We start from the raw sequence: 22,718 nt of genomic DNA, 5'->3' as shown, positions 1-22,718 counted from the left end.
AATGGTTTAAAAATATTTATAGATGTAAACATTTGTAACGACTAACTTGCTCTTTGATCTGTTTTGTTCGGGCAGCAGGATTTAAACTGCATCGATAATGTGATGGTATTAATTCTCACAGCAAAACAAATGTGCTTATGAAATGAATTGCTCTGGTATTGCAAGCTTCATTAGCTATTTCATTTTTTTATTATTATTATTATTTTGTATATTACTTGGTAACTCATATCCAAGAACTTTTTGACAACTGTTTTGTTTGTGTATAGTCACTAGAACTCAACTCTTATCTAATGAAGGACCAGTTAATCTTGAAACAGGCTATCCTAGTAGTCCTATCTTTCTTTTGTAGAGACTATCTGTTTGAAAATAACACAATACTATAGTCGCTTGTCACAAAGGCAAGTTTATTCTGCTGTGAGAATTAAAACTATTACATTATTTATGCCATTGAAATCCTGCTGACCACAAAAACAGAATAAAGGATATAGGTTGCCTGATTGCTTTCGATATATTTCTGGATTGCAAATTGTAAAGTGCTGGATTTTACATGGTTTACTGTACTTTTTTTTTATTTTTCACATAATAGTATTCAAGAAGACTTCCTTAGTTTCTTTCTACATATTTTCATTGAAAACTACTGTAATCAGGTGCCAGGTTGCAGGAGTAGGCACATTTGAATAACCATGGTTGAAGTTCACATTAGTGCAGTGATGTTCTTAAATACTCTCTCTCTCTCTCTCTCTCTCTCTCTCTCTCTCTCTCTCTCTCTCTCTCTCTCTCTCTCTCTCTCTCTCAAATCAGGTTGTGATGAAGTATATAAACAGAAAATTTAATTTTTTTTTTTTTCTTTCACAGAAACAGTTCCTTTGCTTTTTGTATTAGTTATTCTCTTTACTATTTAAAATAATTTGCCAATAAGCCAAGAATTTTAAGAAAAATATAAGAACAAAGAAGAAAAGATATCAAGGAAATTTTTATTGAAATAGTATTTGAAGTTTTATCATCATTGCTAAAAAAATTTTTGCTAGACAATATGCTTGATATGTATGGACACTGTGACTTCTTGATTCCTCATCTTTCCTTTCTTTTCTCATTGTGCCACTGCTGCTGCTACTGCTATATACTTAATAAGAAGTTTTAAAATAAATATTAATTATGATTTGACATTACCTTCTCACATAAATATTACATTTTGGTTTTTTTTTTTTTTATTTTGTTTAGAATTTTTTACCTAGTGATTCCAAATCATATGATATTTATCGTGATCCGAACCCTACAAAAGCAATTTTATGCCGTCCACCATTGGAAAATTTGCAAACTCATGTTACTAATCTTCTTGAGCAGTTTGTTGATCACCCAACATTGAAGAGAGTAAGTGTAAATTTTATATTGAATTAGTCTCTGTATTCTGATTAAAATGTTAGTGCATATTAGAATCAGTTGTTAATCTGAAAGTTCAGTAAAATATATATTTCTTTTGGCCTGTTATTTTGGATTAGTAATCCAGTAACAAATTCAATTTGATAAATATCTTTATTTTATATTTAATATTATTTTTCATATATCACACTTCATTTTTAACCAAAAAAATTTTGGTATACTATCATGCATACATAGAAGGAGGAAGGGTAGAAATTTTCATTGGATCCACATATTAGAAACTTATATATTTTAGATATTTGTTGAGTATTTTTATTGTTTATTTTTTTTTTCTTGCCAGTAATTTGATAAACATAGCATAATTAATATTTCATATTACTTCTTCAGTGCTTAATAGCAATAATTAGTAAACCATTTCTGCAGCACATATATATCTATGATTTTTGTATTGGCAGCCCAGAAGAACATGTACATATGTATATATTTTTTTCAAGGTCATTTCAACTGTTTCAAGTAATGTGTCAGTATATGAATTGTCTTGATAATTCATATATTAACATACATTATTTGAAATGCACACATTTCCATCTTTTATCCATTTTTCCTAGCCAAAACAGATGGTAGCATGAAAGTAACTTTGAAAATTTTTGATCTCAGTTGTCTAATTTTAATGTAAAATTGAAGAAATTTTCTAGCATTCGGATCCAGAAGTTATTGAAATTGAAGTTGAATCATGTGATAAATAAATATTGCATAAAATTTATGCAATATTTATTTATCACATGATTCAACTTGTATGTATGATTTTTGACAGTAATTACAGTCTATGGTTGGACAACATATCATCATAAGATAAGGTTAATATTAAAAACATATACATTACAAATTTTTCATTTTTACAAAACTTAACAGAATGGCTAAAAAAACTCACTCCCCATAGCCTTCTCCGAGAAAACAAATATTAGATAAAAGTAATGGTGAAAGGATTGGGGGGGGGGGTACATTTACCTTAGTGATTATTTGGGCTCGTTTTCACACAAATATTTGAAAGCTTATAACCCATTACCCATCATTGAAATAATTGATTTCATGCATCTTCTCCTCTACCCCCAAATCAAATATATAACGAAGAAAATTGCTGTTACAATATTATTTTTCACAAATTAGATATGTTAATATTGGCATACAACTAGGAAAGATGCCTTTATTCTTACTGTTAATTCCTCTCTTCACTGAATGCATTAACACCAATTCACAGATAAGTAATATTATTAAAAAAAAATTTTTACATGCTTTTCTGAATCAAAAGTCTTATTATTGTTAGGATTGTTAGACAATAGTGGTGAATAGTTAGACACAACTACACCATGTATATTGCTAGAGTTAGAGATACAGTTATCCTTCGATTTGTGTGCGGTTGTGTATTCCACGGTTTTGCTACCTGCACCATTTTTGTTTACAAAGCTTCAAAAATAGAAACGAAGAGCAGATATTGAATATTTACTTATGTGTTTTACATAAATAGATAAATGCAATGTTGAAAAAAATTTTTGGGGAGGATTTTAAATTTTTCACCATAATAATAACAGAATTTCAGCTGTCAGTATTCCATTTGTTAGTATTATTACAAATGCATTAAGATTGAATTTAGTACCCGTTTATAATTAGATTGCACTAACAGAAAAGTCCAATAAACCAGAAAGTGCAAATTGTTTTATGGTCCTGACCTCTAGAAATGTGCTTTAGAAAAATATCACAAAGGCGTTCAAAACTGATTCTTATAATCAAACATGGGAATAAATGGTGGTGTGTTTGTCTGGTTATTTTTGAAACAACTTCCTCATTCGAGACCCCCCCCCCTTCATCAGTTATCCTATGTTAGTGTGTTCAGACAGAATCTTTTTCTGGTTTGTGCAACGTAAAGTGTTTTAATCAGTAAGCATTGCTTTTGCTGATTTAATATTTCTTATCTATATAAAGTGTGTGTTTGTTTAGTGCCTAAAATGAAGTAAGCTACAACAAAAAAAATTTTTAATTTAGAGGAAAAATTAAAAATCGTTAAGGAGTTAAAAAATGGCAAAAAGGTTGTGACATTGGCCAAGAAATAAGCATAAATGAATCCAGCATTCGATGAATTAGGGAAAATAATAAAAAATTAAAAGTTCAGTTATCTGTTCCATTTCATTGGCTGCAAAAAAACATTACTACAGTGAGAAATCAGTTAATAGAGAAAACTGAAAAATTACTTTCTTTCTAGATAGATCTTAATCAAAAAAGAATACCCATATACAGTACATTGTATTTGCCAATGTGAAACTTCATTTGCCATCTCTCAGCCCATCTGCTCAACTTTTCTATGTATAAATTAGAACAGCATGAAATTATATGCAGATTACAGCTGTAGACTAAAGGATGGTTAAATGGTGAGATTGCACATTTTTAGAACCTTAATATTTTATGTCAGTAGTTCTTCCATTGTATGTCAGGACATCAAGACAAAGATGACATGAGTAGTAGTAGTAGTAGTAGTACTACTACTACTATTAGATGCTTCAGGTGCTTTTCTTATGGCATGTGATGCAAGAAAGCAAGTGTATGAGCTTATGCAGCATCAGCCAAAAAAAATCACACCATTCCCTCCAAATGCCTGTCCAGTTCCTCCTTAAATTTATTTAACCTGTCAACTTCCACAATGACAGATGGAAATTTGTTCCAGCAATTAACCACCTGCTGGCTAAAGGTAAATTTCCGCACATATATTCCACATCTGTCTTTTCTTAATTTGAATTTGTTCCCCCTTAGGTTCGTAATCTGAACAAATGGAAGGATCCCATCAGAATTCATCATGCTCAACCCATTCAAGGCCTTATACACCTCAATCAGATCACCGCGCAAGTGCCTAGTCTCCAGCCACTGCCATTTGCAGAACTTAAGCCTCTCTTGGTAAGAGAATCCCTTCATTCCCCTCACCAATCTTGTTGCCCTTCTCTGTACACGCTCAAGTAAATCAATATCCTTCCTAAAATGAGGCCTCCAGACCTGTACACAGTACTCAAGGCATGGCCTGACCATTGCCTTATACAGAGGGACAATCACCTCCTTCTCCCTGCTAGCAAAATTCCTATATATCATTGACAAAACCCCGTGACCTGCCCTGGCAGACTGTCTGCATTGCTCAGAAAACTTCATATCTGACTGCACAATTACTCCCAGGTATTTTTCATTTTCTATCACCTTAAGTGTAGCACCACACATTTGGTACGTTTTTCTGGGGTTACTTCTACCCATATGCAGTACTTTGCATTTGTCAAGGTTAAACTTCAGTTGCCACTTCTTAGCCCATCTGTCCAAATTATCTAGATCCTGTTGCAGTAGCACACTGCCATTACTGTCATTAACAACCATACCAACCTTTGTATCATCTGCAAACTTCGACATTAAGCCTGATATACATACCTTCATCAATGTCATTGATAAATATACAAAACAACAGTGGACCTAACACCGAACCCTGTGGGACTCCACTAATAACATTAGTCCACGAAGAGCAGCACCCATTGATTACCACCCTCTGTCTTCTCCCACTTAACCATCTTTTTATCCATTGTAGCAACTTACCCTTATTACCATTCTGCTCCAATTTGTACAATAGTCTTCCATGCGCAACAGTGTCAAAAGCTTTCCTGAAATCCAAATATATGATATCAAAATTATTTTTTGCATCCAGTTCCTTTGTAACCACATCATAATATCCTATCAAATTTGTCAGACAAGACTTTCCCTTAACAAACCCATGCTGTGTCTGAATTATTGCTGCAGTCTTGTCTAGATGATCCTGCAATGCATCTTTAACCAGTCACTCCATTATTTTACCCAGAACAGAAGTTAAACTAACTGGTCTGTAATTACTCGTGTCACCCTTCGATCCCCCTTTGTGAATTGGGGATACATTTGCACATCTCCGATCCGTGGGAACCTCCCCGAGTCCAAGGATGCTCTCATAATTATGTGGCTAAGGGTTTGCTTAGTTGCTTTGCCGCCTCCTTTAATATAACTGGATAGATCCCATCCACCCCAGGTGCTTTTCTTATGTTTAACTTCAACAATTTCTCCTCCACTTCGCTTTCACTTATTAGAAAATCATTAAGTATCCTTCTACAATTTGATAACCTTCTGCCATTTTCAAACCTTAATAATTCCTCATGTGTGAATGTAGAATCAAAATACTCATTCACTTTGTTTGCTATCTGAGCAGGATCATCAACAGTCGAACTATCGATGTGAAGTGGACCAATCAGATTCATCCCCTTCCTTTTAGAGTTTATATAAGTAAAGAAATCCTTGCTGTTTTTCTTAGCATCTTTTGCCGAGGATTTCTCGTAATCTGCCTTCGCCTGCCTAACCTCCTTTGTGACCTGATTACAGACTAGCTTATATCTGCCATAGGCTTCTGAGTCGCTTGATAATTTATATGCATCCCATGCATTTTTCTTCTCTGTTACGAGTCTCATTAGTTCATTAGATAACCATTTAGGCCTAAACCCTTTAACAATATTTCTTAATAGGTATGAAACTTTTAGTAGCATCCACGATTCTTTCCTTGAATGATTCCCACTTAGAATTTACTGTTGGTAACATCGTCAGTTTATCCCACTGTACAGAATTTAAAAACTGATGGAGACCACTGTACTCACCTTTACGGAAGCAAAAACCCTTTCCTTTACCCCTGATGGTAATTAAATCTTTAAGTAAATCCCACATCAGTACACAGTGATCACTGCCACCTAGTGGTTCCTTTATCTTCAAATTCTTAATACATGAATGATCACTGCTGATAACCAGATGAAGAGTATTACTTTCTCTGGTTGCCTCTCGAACATGCTGCTGCAGAAAACAATCATCCAATAAATCCACAAAAGTCTTACTAGTGTGTGAGCGACCAACCCACAAGTTGCAGTCAATATCTGGGAAGTTAAAATCCCCCATTATAAGACATTCCGATTTACTAGCCCACTCTATTTCTCTGTACAATTGTTCACTGTACTCATTCGAGTCATTAGGCCTATAACACACTCCTCCTCTTATTTTTGCTTTCGCAGTGCTTATGTCACACCAAACTGACTCAATAGTGCACTGTTCATCTATATCAACTGGATGCGCTTCTTTTGATTTTATGTTTTTCTTTATTAACAGCATATCACTTCCTCCCTTTCTATCCTGTCTATCCTTTCTGTACACATTGTACTCCCCAAATTCCAGTTCAGCGTTCCTTATATCTGTGTGACACCACGTCTCTGCTATCCCAACAATATCCGCCTTTGATGTCTTGACCAACACTTCAAATTCATCAAATTTATTTACTATACTTCTAGCACTGGCATACATGCTCCTACTCCTATTCCTAGTTACCCTAACACATCCCATATACCCACCTATTTCAGGATGACTGCCATCCATCCCTGAAACCCCCAACACCCCATGCTCCAGGTTGCTACTTATTCTAATAGAAGTTGTGCAAGAATCACCTTCACCTCTGCCTACGGCTACTGTTAAACTATTAGTCCTTGTATCCCCCCAAGCTATCAGTTTTCCGACCCACCTGACACTGCCTCAATAGCATCAGAAAATATTCTTGCACCCTTTCTATTTAAGTGTATCCCATCCCTGTAGAAGCAGTCTCTCCTGTTAACAAGTACAGTCCAGGCTGAAAAAAATTCTACTCCTTGAGCCTTGCACATTCTTTCCAGGCCTGAATTGATCGACAAGGCTCTCATCATATACTCCCTTCTATCGTGTCTGGGCAGAATTGCAGACACTTTCAAATTCAACCCTAATTCTCGGCTTTTGTTCAACAGTGACCTGTACTTGTTAAGTAATTCTGCCAGTCTCCTACTCCTAATATCATTAGTTCCAACATGTACAACTATATCACCTTTTGTGCCCTTAAAAGATGATATCCGCTTTACATTATCAACCTTTGCCCCTGGCAGATATACCCTGGTCCTGTTCCACCTATCCTTTTTACAAAGCATGTTTCCCGTTTCCCTGACAATAGAGTCACCAACAACTACTAGTTCCTTTGGGACCAGCGCATTCTGCTTTGGGGGTTGCCGCTGTGTTGCGTGATGACCAAGTGCAAGCTCTGGCGTTGATGTGGGCAGCTGAGAGCTTGATGGGCCCCTCAATTTAGATCTTTTGAGGGCATCAACCCTGTCTTTCAAACTCTCATATAGGCCCATAACAACACTGAGTTGTTGCCTGATTTCCTTACACTCCTTACATCGCGCACACACAAAGACATCCCCCATGGCAATATCATGTTCCGTTCCAGAGAGTTCGGCAAACATTTCACAAGTTGCACATTTTTTTAGGCTGTGATGCGTTGGAGAATCGCCCCTCTCAATTCTTCCCCGAGTCACAGCACTCTTGCCACTTTGTGCCTGTTGCTTTGCTGCTCTAGTTTGGGGCATGATACTTTAAATTAATAAAATCAATAAATTAAATTAATTAAATGTGAACACTACGCTATCTAATAGAAACAGTGAAGCATATTACTCTATAAATTATACGTTAGAGCTACCTAACTACCTTAATTAAAAATTTGAATTCCCTACCACTATATACAAAAACAATGGCTGCAAGATTCAAATGAAATAACGGTTTTACGTATATTAAGTATTACATATATCTACAAAAACTGTTTATCTAAATTAAAATAAAAACAACCGGTGTAACTATAAGACTATGTATTAAGTACAATATAAAATAACAATTATGTAAAATAAAAAGGCAACCACTTATTATTTTTTTGGAGCCTGCAACTCACAGTTGTAATCTTTAATAATGGATATAATGGAATCACTGGTTAAAAAAGGAATGCAAGACCAAGTTGACAGGAATACCATTATACTGCAGTCACAGCATGGATTTGTTAAGGGGTGGTCTTGTATGACCAATGAGATTGGATACCATGATGTAGTGACCAAGGAACTGGATATAAAAAATGATTTTGATACTGTTGCACATAAAAGACTGCTGTACAAACTGGAGCAATGTGGTATTGGGGGCAAGTTACTGCTATGGATAAACAAATGGCTAAATTGAAGAATACAGAGCGGTTATCAATGGGCACTGCTCTTCATGGACTAATGTTATTAGTGGAGTTCCCACAGGTTTAGTGCTAGATCCGTTGATAAATATTTCCAGTATTTATCAGTGATGTCGATGAAGGTATATCACGCTTAATGTCTAAGTTTGCAGATGATACAAAGGTTTTCATTGTGATTAATGACAGTCATCAGTGTGACCTACTGCAACAAGATCTAGGAAAATTGGATCAATGCACTGAAAAATCATAGTTGAAGTTTAACATTGACAAATGAAAGGTGCTGCACATGGGTAGCAGTAATCCTAGATTAACATACCCACTCTGGGGTATTAAACTCAGGTTAGTGGGAAATGAAAAAGACCTGGATGGGATTGTGTAGTCAGCCCGGTAAGAATTTTTAACCCAGTCTGCCTCTGTCTGTCACAGCCAGAGGCGGACTGGGTTAAAAATTCTTACCGGGGAAAACTTGTAGTGGCCTGATACTGGTGTTTATGGCCAAAATCACACCAGCCTCCGACCCTCCAGGGTTTCCCTGGTAAGTCTTTTGGCCAGTCTGCCTCTGGGGTCAGACCATGGAGGTTTTGTCAATGATATACAGAAACTTTCTAGCAGGGATAAGGAGGTGATTATCCCTTTGTACAAGGCCATGGTTAGGCCACATCTTCATCTTGAGTACTGTATACAGGAGGTCCGAAGGCCTCAATTTAGGAGGGAAGTAGATCTGCTGGAACAAGTGCAGAAAAGGGCAATGTTGGTCAGGAGAATGAATGGGTGCTCTTACCAAGGAAGGCTTCAGGTCTGAAGACTAGGCACTTGCAAGGTGATTTGATTGATGTATTTAAGGCCTTGAATGGATGGAATTTAGCTAAATATGTTGATGGCATTCTTCCTCTTGCTGAGACTACACACATGAGGGAGCAGAAATTTAAATTGAAGAAGAATGGTTGCAAGATGGATGTGTCGAAGTATGCCTTCAACCAATGGATGGTTGATTGTTGGAACAAACTTCCGTGTGTTGTTGTTGTGGAAGTGGGTAGTTTGAATAAATTCAAAGAACTAGACAGATTCTTTGAGGGTATGCAATGGCAAAACATAGTAAAAAAAAAGCCTTTTTTCCAATAATTAATATAGAAATATTTACTTTAGTTAATGATGTAGATTTTTTATTTTATTATTTCACCATTTTTTATTATTAATTTTTTATTATAGATTCTTCAGATTGTTGATCGAATTTTGAGTTTTCCTGTTACCAGCCCATTAATTAAATTTGTTACTGGTCTTGAAACAGTGTTAGCAGCTTCCCAGGTAAGTGGTCAATTTTAAATGGTTTGAACTTTTAGCTTATTGTATCATATTTAAGAGGGGGGATCAAAAAGTTCTAATTCTAACAGAAAAGCAACAGTGAAGATAATTTTATTTACCTGCTACTTGTTTGGCTCCATTTTGAAAAAATCATATAGGTATGTTAAAAAGATATGTTAGGTTGGTTTGGTTTGGTTGGTTTTTTTTTTTTTTTTTAGAACAGTGGATAATGGTATTTATCTCTAAGCTGTACAGAAGGCTGAATTGTATGATATTAGGATAATTAATTGCAATTGTATGATATTAGGATAATTAAAGTCTATGTAACAAAAACTAACGGAGATTTTACAGATAATTTTAATTTGTCTTCAGCATGAAGAATATTGATAGTTGTTATCTTTAACAAAAAAAAAAAAATGTTTTATAATTTTTATATATTTTCAGGATTGGGAAATGAATGCACATAAAGGGGTGTCCCTCCAAGCAGAACTCGCAGAGGTGACAGAAATGATCATTAATTTGAGAAAGATGGAACTGATGTAAGATAGCTAAATTTTTGAGTTTTGAAAGCTGATCAGTTTTGATTATTTTGAATGCTTTAATTCTTATAACAAACTCATTTTATGTATAAACTAACAAAACACCTCCTTCCTCCCTTACTTCACATTTACCCCATACCTTATAATATGTCCTGGGTGTTAATAGTAAGGAGCAAAAGCTGTATTGTATTTTTAAGAAAACAAAAATTTGTTATCTACTATTAACTGCTAATTTATTTAATAACAGCGTTGAGAATAATTACATGTTTCCTTTCTCAGAGTGAATGACTAAAGATAGTTTTGCAACCTGCCTTTGTACCATTACAGTAATCAGTGAAATCACATCAACTTCACCAAAGAGAACGCCAAGAATTATATATAAGCAGGACCAACAAAAATCTGTTTCTAGAATCATAAAAAAATTTGTCTGATCGAAAGAGCCGAGCAAAAGTATAAGCTGTGTAACATGAGACTTTGGACCTGTGATATGAAATTTAACTGTGGTGACATTAAAAATCAGTGATTTTTAGCAGTTGCCGACTTTTGCCGTAGCTTCCTAAAGTAGAGTACTAGATGTAAATTAAACAACATCGATATGATGATATAATATGATTGGTTAGTCTGTTGATAACTGATGTTTTTAAGTTTATTCACATAGACTAAAAAGGGTTTAGGGCTGAAAGCCTCAGACTACATAAAACTTAATAGATGAACAAGTTAGTACAAAGCATCCTTTTAGCCCATAGTAAATCACTGAAGTAGATGAAATAGCATTGTTTTTGTTACACCTCATATTGTGAATGCCTTTACAACAAATTCCCCTGATTGCGCTACCTCAAACAAGCAACACTTCACACGGCAGATACCACCACCTATTGGTGGTGTTATCTGCCAAGTATAAGTAACATTAGTCTTCTCTACTGGCGAAGCATTGCTTATTCTAGGTAGTGCAATATAAAGTCAACTCAATGTGAAGGCATTCACAATATGAGATGTAACAAAAACAGTGCTATTTCATCTACTTTGGTATTTACTACGGGATGATGATGCTTTGCACTAACCTCTTTCTTTACATAGTTAATTATAAATTAATTATATAGTAAATTAAATGTAGCATGCTATCATCTGTGAAACTATGGATAGTGGATAGGATTTCCAGTCAGTCGAAGAAGATAAATAGTATATAAGAGGGTAAAGAATGGGAGGAAGAACTGACCCCTGCAGAATACCAGTGTTAGTCAAAAAGTTAGAACTTATCACCATCACTCGTACTGAAGCAGTGACAGAGAAAACTGGATACCAAATTACAAAAACAATCAGCACTCCATAAGATGAGAACTTTATGCCAAACACAGTCAAAAGCCTTAGAGATGACAAGAGCAACTGCTTGAGTTTCAAAGATGAGTAACATTATCCAAAATATCACCAGTGGATTGAACACTAACAGAATCCATGTTGATAATAATTGATCACATGGAAGGATTCAGAATACTTTAAGAGTTGGTGGTAAACAGATTGCTTCATTAATTTTAGAAGAGTAGAGGTAAGTGCAATGGTGCAATAGTTGTATGTGAGTGAGTTTTCACTCTTTTTAGGAACTTCTGGATATGAGCAAATTTCTAAAAATTGGCATTTGCTATGAGCAAATGCCATCAGGACCTGGAACATTCTTGACATCAAGGTTGATCAGAATTTTTTTAAACTCCTTCTGTTGGATGGCCACAAAAGGGATTGAGTGGAATTTATTGGACAGGAGGTGATTTACCAAGATCGTTGATACAAGAATTAGAAGGAAAGTAGGATGTGATAAATTTTGCCCTTAGCTGAAGTTGCCACGGAACCATTAGATTGTAACAGACAGTGATATAGATGGGCAGAAGTTATGACCTTGGAAAAAGCCCAGAACTTTCATCTATCATTTGGAAAAAAGCAGGTTTTCTACCCTTGCCCTGTTCAGAATCAAGTTTGTTTTTTTAAATGTTGTTAGCATCAGTGTAAGCAGAGATTAAAGCTTGAAATTTGGACATAAGCAAATTGAAAGATTTTATTGGAAAGCCAATTCATTGTAAAAAACAAGGTTTTCCAATAATATTCCAATAAAAAAAACCCCTCAAGACTAAGGGATTCAGCGTGAAATGCAGAATATAGGATTCCATCCCTTCAAGAACTATTTGCAGAACAACTGATACAATCTTATCAAACATTGAGATCAGGAGATTTAAAACAGTAATCCAACCATAGAAAGACAAAAAAAATAGATATTGCACCGATTTTATCCCATTTCATGTTCATGTAATGACAATAGAACACTAGGCTGACAATGGCCATGTGAGAGAGGCTCCATTGGAGAAGAGACCATTGAAAATTGTGATTAGAAGCTCCTGGAGGAGAGTTGTGTGTGTGTGTGTGTGATAATTGTCTAATATTCTCTTAGGTAAATAAACAAGCTGAGTGAGGTCATTAATAATTGCAAAAGCCTGAGCATCATGACCGGGTCCATGTAACTAGAAAAATTCACTTATAGTTAAGGAAGTTAGACTGGAAAGAGTCCGTTTTTAAAGAAAGGAAGTGAGTGAGTTCAAGTTCAGTGGAAGAAGAACGATAGGAGCAACAGATAAATTTAACAAAATGGGATAGAGAAATTTTAAGCCAGATAATATCAACAAGCTCTGAAAGGAATATCACAGTGGTTATATTTACAAGTACCATCATTCAAGCAAAAGAATCACAGAGCAACTAAGAGAGTGGTTGAGTCAACCGATAATTGTAGACTCTCAGAGAAAGTAAATGGGGGCTTAACAGAATGTCGGTGGAAATATGCACCACTGAGATTGGAACTAAGACCACATGTATTTGTGAAGTGAATGAGGAAGCTTTGGGAGGCTTAAATCTTCTTGCAGGTAAGTTTGTTCTATTGGTTTGACTATTTATGATGCATCAATAAGAAAAATAAAAGTGGAAGGGGAAAATGTATGAATTAATGAAATTTTGTGGATATGGTGTACACACAGCAATAATATACCCAGCTCCCTAATGTAACATGACCTGAACAATGCCTCCCACATACATACACACTATTCGGACTTGCTCTGGTCATGCCAAGTTGGAAAAATCTGTATACTTGTTGGACTGTTAACCAGTCCTTTGGTCTTCGAATTCAGGAGCTGTTTAGCACTGTGCATGACAGTAGACATTGCCCAGTTGTTCCCAAGACAGTCCCTTCCATCTTTGCATGCTGATTTTCCAACTTTTAACTTCTCCCTTAAGATCTGGAAGAAGACTACCACACAACCATCAGTTTACTAGAAACCATTTGCAGAACATAGAATAACACAATATTCTGACTTTCTACCAGTGTATGAAGATGGATTGAAGTCAGAATCATATGTGGAGTCAGCTGCTTTCATACCACACATAAAAATATCCATCCAGCTTCCACAAAAAATTAGCATATGTTCAGCAGAGTTTTATGCAGCAGAACTAGCTCTAGATCATATAAAAATTAGCAATTACCAAATATATATGATATACATCAATTCATCAAACATATTACAGATTTTGTCAAGTGAGGTGTAATCCTCACTCAGTTCTGTCCTGGATTTAGCAGATGCTTTATTCTCTTTTTGAAGCTGAATTTGACATCTACTTGATATACATCAGTTCATCAAACATATTACAGTTTTGTCAACAGTGAGGTATAATCCTCACTCAGTTCTTTCCAGGATTTAGTAGATGCTTTATTCTCCTTTTGAAGCTGAATTTGACATCTGCTTCTGCTGGATCCCAAGCCACATGAATGAAGAGGAAATTATCTACCTGATATCATCATAAGATGCCAAAAATAGATAACATAAAATTTCAGAAGACATATACACAACATTTTTTCTATGTATTATAAAATTAATTTATTCGAATGTTCTTTTTATACTCTGGAATGGCCACCTTAAGGTCCAGAGGGGTCAAAAAATAGACAAGAACATCACTGTACTCGATAATCATGCTGCTTGAAAAATGGTCTTCCTAATCGCTACTGAGCAGAGTCTGCACAGTAGCGATCAGGAGATCACCTCCAGCAGCATTTAATTTGCGGACTGGTGCAAGATTTTATATTTACCATGGAAACTTTCCATAACTGCCACTGGAGGTGCTCTCCCTGATCACTACTGAGCAGACTGTGTGCACATGCCAGTACTTGTTGAGCTAGTGTTGTGTGAAGAGTTTTTTTATCCATGTGTCACAGACGATCATTTTTAATCAAGTATCATGTTGGACATACAGATTGAACAGCAATATGTGATTCATTATTGTGTCAGATGGGGCTAAAATGCATTGGAAGCAGTTAAAGAGATGAATGAAGCGTATGGTAATAGGTGTCTTGGTAGGAAGGCCATATTACGTTGTGAAGTAGTTTTTCCATCAAGACAATGCCAGGCCCCATACAGCTAATATTGTGCAGGCAGTGATCACTACCATAGGTGCCGAGGTTCTGCCCACATCCCCTTATTCACCAGACCCCTATGTGAGTTCTTCCTGTTTCCAAGTCTGAAGAAAGATCTGAAAGGCAAGCGTTTTGCATCCAACACAATGATGCTCACAGAGCCACAACAGGAGCACTTCACAGTCTTTTGAAAAATAGCTTGGAAGAAGCATTTAATGCTTGAATACGACGGTGGCAAAAGTATTTTGAGAAGGAGAAATCCACAGAAGATTCAGATGATGACAATTAAGATAAGATCTTGCACTAGTCTGCAAATTAAATGATCACCCCTTGTATTTCATAGTGGTGGTGATGATGATGATATTATAAATGCTGAGTGTTTATTTATATCTTTTATCATAGAACATAATCTTCCTCTAGTTGTGATTATCATGCAGATGCATTGTTCAGAAATATGTTTCTCTGATAGTGAAATAGCAACAAAAAATACAGTTGTGGATGAACAAAAACAGCGTAAAATTGTAAGAATAAGGAAAGAAGAGGTAATGATGGCTGTGAAAAATAGGCTGTTGCTGTGTTTACTGCAGATGGCAGTAATCAAAGTGATTTTAAACTAAATCCCGTTGTGGTGACCTTGTGGGGGGGATGGTCAAATTAAAAGCAGATTGCTTTCAGTTCCATCGTTTTAAGGTGACTCTAGAGGGTTCAACACTGGGCACCTTCTGAACAACCTAAAAGCATGTGGAAGACCTTTAAAAAACACTCTCTCAATTAGTGTCTATTATGCACCTGTTATGGGCCTTATAGTGAAAACTTTCCATAACTGCCACTGGAGGTGCTCTCCAGGTTGTTTTAGGCCTATATTTTATAGGCTTAAAACATGAAGTAGAAAGTGTATTAAAAGAGGAGATTAAGTATATATGGTGCTAATAGGCTGTCCTTGTCATCTTGTTAATTTGTGTCCTGAAAAGGAGTGCATGCCTTCCTGTGAAAGGAGATGAATATTCGATGGAAATTTACTATCTTGAAGGAAGTGCAGAAAGGAAATATAGACTGACAATTTCTGCTGAATTTCTGAATGCTGAAGTAGTTCAGTATTCAGAAACTAGTAGACTAAACAATTTCTACTGATACATGCCACTAAAATAAAAACGCATGATTATCATGTGACACTTTGGCTGGCTTTGGTTAAATATGTAACTAGACTTGTCGAATGGTGTCAAACTTTGACATGTCTATTTAAAGAAGAGGTTAGAAGTGGTGAGAAAAGCCTTATGAGCACTTTTCACAGTGACCAAATCGAAAACTACAACAACCAGTCATTATTGAATGCCACTGACTCATATGATCCAGTACCTTTTGAAAGAAAACAAGTTAATAATCTCCCCAATAAAAAGAATTTGTGAATTGCAAACTTCTGATGAAGGTACTCCTAAGTGGGCAAAGCAGGCTGATAGTGTAGACTTTGCTCATTACAGGAAAGAATAGTTTTAAAAGGATGGGATACACTCAAATAGAAATGTTGCAAGAATATTTGCTGATGCTGTCATTGCAATGTTATGTCAGAAACATGCAGAAATGTGGAATGAAAGGTATCAAGGATTTCAAGATCCTGGTGGGAGTCCTCACAAAACAAGCAAATATATGGACTGTGCTAGGATTACTAAGAGTGAAAACAGGTATGTGTATACTTGCGTATACACTAATGCTAAAAGCACAGTTAATAAATTTGATGAATTGAATTACTGGTGATATCATGAAATGCAAACATTGTGGAGATATTAGAGACATGGTGTCACTCAAGTATTAGGGATTCAGAATTTGAATATGGAAAGTACAATGTGTTCAGAAAGGACAGTAGAGAAGGAAGGGGTTATGCTTAAAGAAGCACATAAATCTAAGATAGTGTATCCAGTGAACATGGGTGGCTAGTGTAATGTTCAGTCAGTGTGATGTGATATTAAATAAAAAATAAATAAATATTCATTTATTGCAAATACAGCAAGCCCATCACAGCACATGGCTAGGGGCAGGTAATAATATAAAGGAAATGACATAAAATAATCGAATATATGTACATTGTAAATTTCATATAGAAATTAACAATGACTAGGAATTTTAGTTATGAATTAAGAAAAAAGAAAAATTGCAGAACAGGACATTTGGCTTTCAGTTGCAATTACTGGGTTGGATTATTTTTCTTCATTTTATCGGAGATCTGACTCCTGTAGGCTTCAGAGTTGATTAACTTGTTGCAATCAATGTTGTGATGATTTATGAGGTGAAGGGATGCATTGGGGAACACTCTGTCCATTTGTTTGAGCCTGGAGAGGTTGGATTTGAATCGCTGGTTTCTTGAATTTTCCCTGTTGGGAGCAGCTATTATATTGGCTAAGTTTGGTGCATCGCATGCAGAAGTGATTAACTTTGCAAGAAGCATGACTCCAGACTCCCTGATCATCTGTTGTAGAGGCTTTGTTTTTAGGTTTTCATAAAGCTGTTGCCTGGATATTGTATGGGGAAAATGAAGCTTACTATTGAGACATCTGAGAACCCAATATTCTAGGGCAAGGAATTTCTTGACGGTTACTTGAGGAGCACCAGACCAGATTTCGGAAGCATAGGACAGAATGGGAAAGATGCATCTTTGAACATGCTTAATGACTCTTTTTCTGTCTTGAATCACTGCTGTTTCTTGTTTGATTAACCATTTTGGTTTTTGAATTTTTTGAGCAACGTATAAATAGTGGGCATTAAAGGAGAGATTTTTATCAAAAACAAATCCAAGGTCTTTGTGAGCATAAACATTTGGGATTTTGGGATTGGGACATCTGCAATTTTTATTTCTATGTGGTTGGGTTGTTTCTGAAGGGAATAAGTAATTTGAGCAGATTTGCTTGCATTTATATTCAGATTGAGATCTTTCAGTCAGGTACTTGATGATTTCACAAATCTGTGAATTCGCATCATTGATAACTTGGCGAATATCATCACTGGCTTTGGAGATTATAAATAACTTTAAATCATCGGCATATGCCAGTAGATTTGGATTTTCTTGTAGAAGTGGTTGAAGAGACCCTGAAAATATCGTACTGGAGAGAACGGCTCCTTGAGAAATGCCTGTTGAGGTTGTGAGGAGAATATTGTCAGTACTAGTGGGGAAGAGGAGAAGTGTGCAATTTAGGCTGTATTGAATATAGGAGATAATCATTGTGTCAACAAGAAAATGATTTTTTTAGTATTTCAAAAGCTTTTTTGAGATCTGTGTGTTCGAAAGCACCTTTGATGTCAAAATAAAATACATCGCATTGTGCCTTATCTTGAAACGCAGTTTGGATGCGAACAATGGTGTCAGCTAGGCTTGTTGTTGTGGAGCACCCTCTAGGACCAAAATGCATATTGACAGGTGCATTAGCGAAGACTGCATGTTGAAGATATGGTAGCATGATTTTTTCAATAATTTTAGTAATTATTGACAAAACAGCAATTGGCCGATGGTTGGGATGATTATTTCTGCAAGATTTTTTAGGAATCAGCGTAATCCTGAAAGTTTTCCACTTTCAGGATAATGGCTGGGAGATGCACCTGAAAATGATATGCACTAATGAATCAATGATGTATACGCTGGACAATCTAATAATAAAACCAGGGATGCCATCAGGACCTTCACTACTATCAGGGCGTATTTGGTTAACTTCATGCTGAACTGTATTCTTGTTCACAAGTTGGTTAATTAGACATATCATGTTGCACATTGTCTGCTTGTTCATAAGAATCGAATGCTATAAATCTGTTTTGTATACCTTCAGTGTAAATGTCATAATTGCTTGTTTCCATATTGCATCTTATCCATTCAAAAACTAGATCATGCTGTAAGGTAGCTGTTGTTTTTGTAGAAAGTGCTCTTTTGTTGTGCTTTAGTGTGGACATAATATAATTTTTGTATGACTGAATTTTTTTGAGTTGAAACAATGCTCTGCTCTTTTTGTATTTTATGTGTGCTGATGAAGTGCCGTATTTCTTCCACTGTCTGTGGCATTTTTGCTTATTTTTATGTATGGTTTCAGGTGGGATTTGAACCAAGGTTTTGAGTGAGAAGATATTCTAACAAGTTTGGATGCAGACCCTGTTTTCAGTTGATTCAGCCATTTTATAAGAAGGAAGGTGGCGTCCTGTATAGGAATATTTTTAAGAGAATCCCATGGGTATAAAAACATTTTAAGAGCTGCAAAAACTTTTCTTTCTGAAGGAATTTAATTGATGATATTCTACTAGTGATTTCCAGAGGGTCGGGGGGCGAGGATTCCCGCAAAAAATTATTGCTTGCAGTTCTATACTTTTGTGGTCAGATTTATATGTAATGTTCCTGCTACGTTTTTCATACAGTGGAAAGTTAGAGTATATAATATCAAGCGCTTGATTACCTCTTTTAACAGGGACGTTGATTTTTTTAGCTCTTAGGATGAAAAATGAGTTGGACAGCAGCTTCATTTGTAAATTATATTTAGGCAGGGGAAGGTTAAAGTCACCCATTATAATAATGTTAATTTGAGGCTTAAGAACAGTAGTGATCCAGGTTATTACTTCATTAATGATGTCATCATAGGTCCAGGTGGAATATAAATATTATAAATTTGAAGCAGAGAATCCTTAACTTGGATTAATAGGGAAATTCCCTCAAAGTTGAAGGTATTAGAGTTGTATGTATTCAAAACTTTAATATTGGATTTTAAAATTATTGCTGTCCCACCACCTCTACAATTAATTCTTGATGTCATGTATGGCTTGTAGCTGAGATTCTTCGGCAGTAGAAAAACATCTTGTAAAGATTCCTGCATCCACATTTCAACTAAACATATGATATCATGCGATTCTTCAACCATTAATGAAATAAGCGTAGACAGTTTATTTTTTATGCTTCTTACATTTTGAAGAAAAATGCTGAGATGGACATATGTGTTGGAAGGATGTTTGCAAACAGATGTATTAGGTGGCAGATTAAATGATGGATTAGATGGCAGATTAAATGATGGATTAGTATGAGAATCAGGAATATCATTCTCTAGCTATGCAGAGAGTTCAGCAGATTGAGAATTAGTTGGTAACTTTTCACTGGAGTTGTTGACCGATTCTCCAATAGCTCCATAAAATGGCATGACGAGTAGACCATTTGGCCAGATATCAGAATTTAGATATTGTTATAAGTCACAGTTCTTTAGCTCAATTCTAAATGATGAATATGTGAGATGTTTGGTTTTTATTTTGAAAGCTCTACCTGGAATTTCTAGCTCTAGTAGTAGGTGGTTCATCTGCTGGGAGGTAGTATTGGGGTCTAGCCTGCTAACAAAAATGTTACTACTTCTAAGCATCGAACTATTTCTGTTTCTAATTTTAATGCAAGACTGCATATTTCTTGTTCCTATTATGCTTGCATATCTGTTATTCCTGCAGGGAAACTTAAAATTTGGGGAGTTTGTAGGCAAGCTATTATGGGAAGGCACTTCAGGGTAATGCTCAGACCGATCATTTTGACAGCATGCATACAAATTGCTCGGTTTCTGTTGATTACTAATAGTGGTGGATATCAGTTGTATGCCTGTGTAAACACATTGTGAGGAAGCACGATTATGATCTTGGAGATAAAGAGAGCTAGAGCTCGATTTTTGGGATCGCGCCCCCTTTTTATCTGGAACAAATTCGTCAGCATCTGGACTGAGGACTGGAACTGCAGAAGCCTGATGAACAGAAAGGTGAGGCACCAGAGGGCTTTCGACCATAGCATTTAGTTCGAGAAGCAAGTGGTAGAATTTACATTGCTGATCTTATATTCGAAAAAGATGCTGTTTAATATCTTCATTTTCTCTAAATTGCTTCCTCAGCATTTGTTCCAGGGAAGCAAATGAGCAATCATTGTTTGGGGCTGTTGAAGGCAGGGGGGGGGGACGGATAGGAAGAGTCATCCATTTGGGTGGAAGCATCTTTAGTTGACTTCCTTGTATGGGCTGAGGGCTTAGGAGATTGTAGTATATTGATGGGGGGGAGATGAAGGATGGTCAGCATTGCAAAGGAGATCAGCATCTGTTGGGGTATCCTGGAAAAGCTGATGCTGACTAGGAGACTGTAAATTTGCACTTCCCTTGTTAGCACTTTTGCATGAAGGGCATCTGAAATTGTTTTTTAAATTACTGGATTTATAAAAGTTCTTTATTAATGAACACACATCACAAAAGGCCATATTGCAAATTCCCTTGCAGATAACCCAATTCTGTACTGTTTTTTGACATACATTGCATGAAACTGCTTCCTTAGATGGACTGTTAAAGAGTTGAGAATGGCTTTAAATATCAGCAAACAGAATGTAACAAATAAGCAGGTGAGCCGTTATTGACACAGCAGGGAATCAAAGAGAATAATGAACAACTATGCAGACTAATGTGGATCAGTAAATCACGCTGTCTTATAATAGGGTACTTTATTATAAGTTTCTAGATATTAGATATTGACTAGACCATAAGGTCTAGTCAATATGTCAAGATTTATTGGATGATTGTTTTCTACAATAGCATATCAAAGAAGAAATGAGAGAAAGCAATACTCTCAATATGATTATCAGCAGTGATGGTTCAAAAAGCTGCTTTCGTGCATTAAGAATCTGCAGATAAAAGGCACACTAGGTGGCACTGATCACTAAACGATCCACTAGGTGGCAGTAAATACCACATCATATTGATGTGGGATTTACTTAAACATGTAACAAGTGTCAAAGGCAAGAGAAAGGGCTTTTGCTTTGGTAAAAGTGACTACAGTGGTCTCAAACAGTTTTTAAATTCTGTGCAGCGGGACCAACTAATGATGGACCAGCTAACATCTAATTGTAAATGGGAAGCATTCGGGGATGTAATCGTATAAATATAATACTAGGCTTTTTATAGCAACTGAGACATTCTGTTCCAGGCTTAGACTGAAATATATGTCAGATGAACTCGTTTAACTCATGGAAAAGTAGAAAAATGCATGGGATGCATATAAATTATCAGGTGATCCAAATATAAACTGCAGTAGATATCAACTCTTCTGCAATCAAGTCACAAAGGAGGTTAAGCAGCTGAGGAAGATTGCAAGAAGTTTCTGCCAAATAATGGAAGGATAAGCAACAACGGCTTCTTTACTTATGTAAACACTAGGAGGAAGGGGATGAATCACACTGATCTACTACATTAGAGTTGATGACACTGCTCAAATTGTCTCAAAACTGAATAGTTATTTTTCATCTACATTCACACATGAGGAATTATTTATGGATTGGTTTCCAGAAGTATATCAAATTACAGGCAGCTATATGATTTTGTGAAATCATATAGCTGCCTGTAATTTAAAGGAAAGTGCAAAGCATTTTTTGAAGCTAAACATAAAAAAGGCATCCCGGATGGGATCTATCCAATTATATTAGAGGCAACGAAAGAGGTAAGCAAACCTTTATCCATGATTTTGAGAGATCCTTGGATTCAGGGGCAGTCCTATAGACTAGAGATGATCAAATGTATCCCTATCCCCAAGTCGCAAGAGGGAAATCAAAGGGTGACATTAGCAATTACAGACCTGTTACTTCTCTTCCAGGTAAAATAATGGAGTCACTGGTGAAAGAAGTAATGCAGGGTCATGTAGCCTGGAAAGCAGCTATATTGTAGTCACAGCATGGATTTGTTAAGGCATATCTTGTCTCATTAAACTAATTGGATATTATGATGCTATAATAAAACAACTAGTTACAACAAATAATTTTACACTATGCTTAGATATCAGAAAGGCTTTTAACATTTTCTCGTAAAAGACTAATAAGGGCAAGTTACTGCAATAAATTAAAAGGGATGGTCAAGATGGAGAAGACAGAGAGTAGTTATCATTGGATACCACTCTTCTTAGACTGCTATTATTAGCAAAGTCCTCCAGG

General features: G+C 35.9%; 1 protein-coding gene across 1 annotated transcript in view; it reads left to right on the top strand.

Moving 5' to 3' along the window:
- Positions 1-22,718, top strand: part of LOC150081532 (midasin) — a 1,449,634-nt gene that overhangs the window by 1,135,452 nt on the left and 291,464 nt on the right. The window contains exons 66-68 of the mRNA XM_090380238.1: positions 1,222-1,371; positions 9,698-9,793; positions 10,235-10,329. Of these exons, the coding sequence (XP_090236364.1) occupies positions 1,222-1,371; positions 9,698-9,793; positions 10,235-10,329 (341 nt within the window). The remainder of the gene's footprint in view (positions 1-1,221; positions 1,372-9,697; positions 9,794-10,234; positions 10,330-22,718) is intronic.

The sequence above is a fragment of the Mastigoproctus giganteus genome, chromosome 8 (assembly GCF_048544385.1).
Source record: "Mastigoproctus giganteus isolate SK-2022 chromosome 8, ASM4854438v1, whole genome shotgun sequence".
NCBI lineage: Eukaryota > Metazoa > Arthropoda > Arachnida > Uropygi > Thelyphonidae > Mastigoproctus > Mastigoproctus giganteus.
The sequence above is the reverse complement of the archived record's forward strand: the minus strand, read 5'-3'. Positions and strand labels throughout refer to the sequence as shown.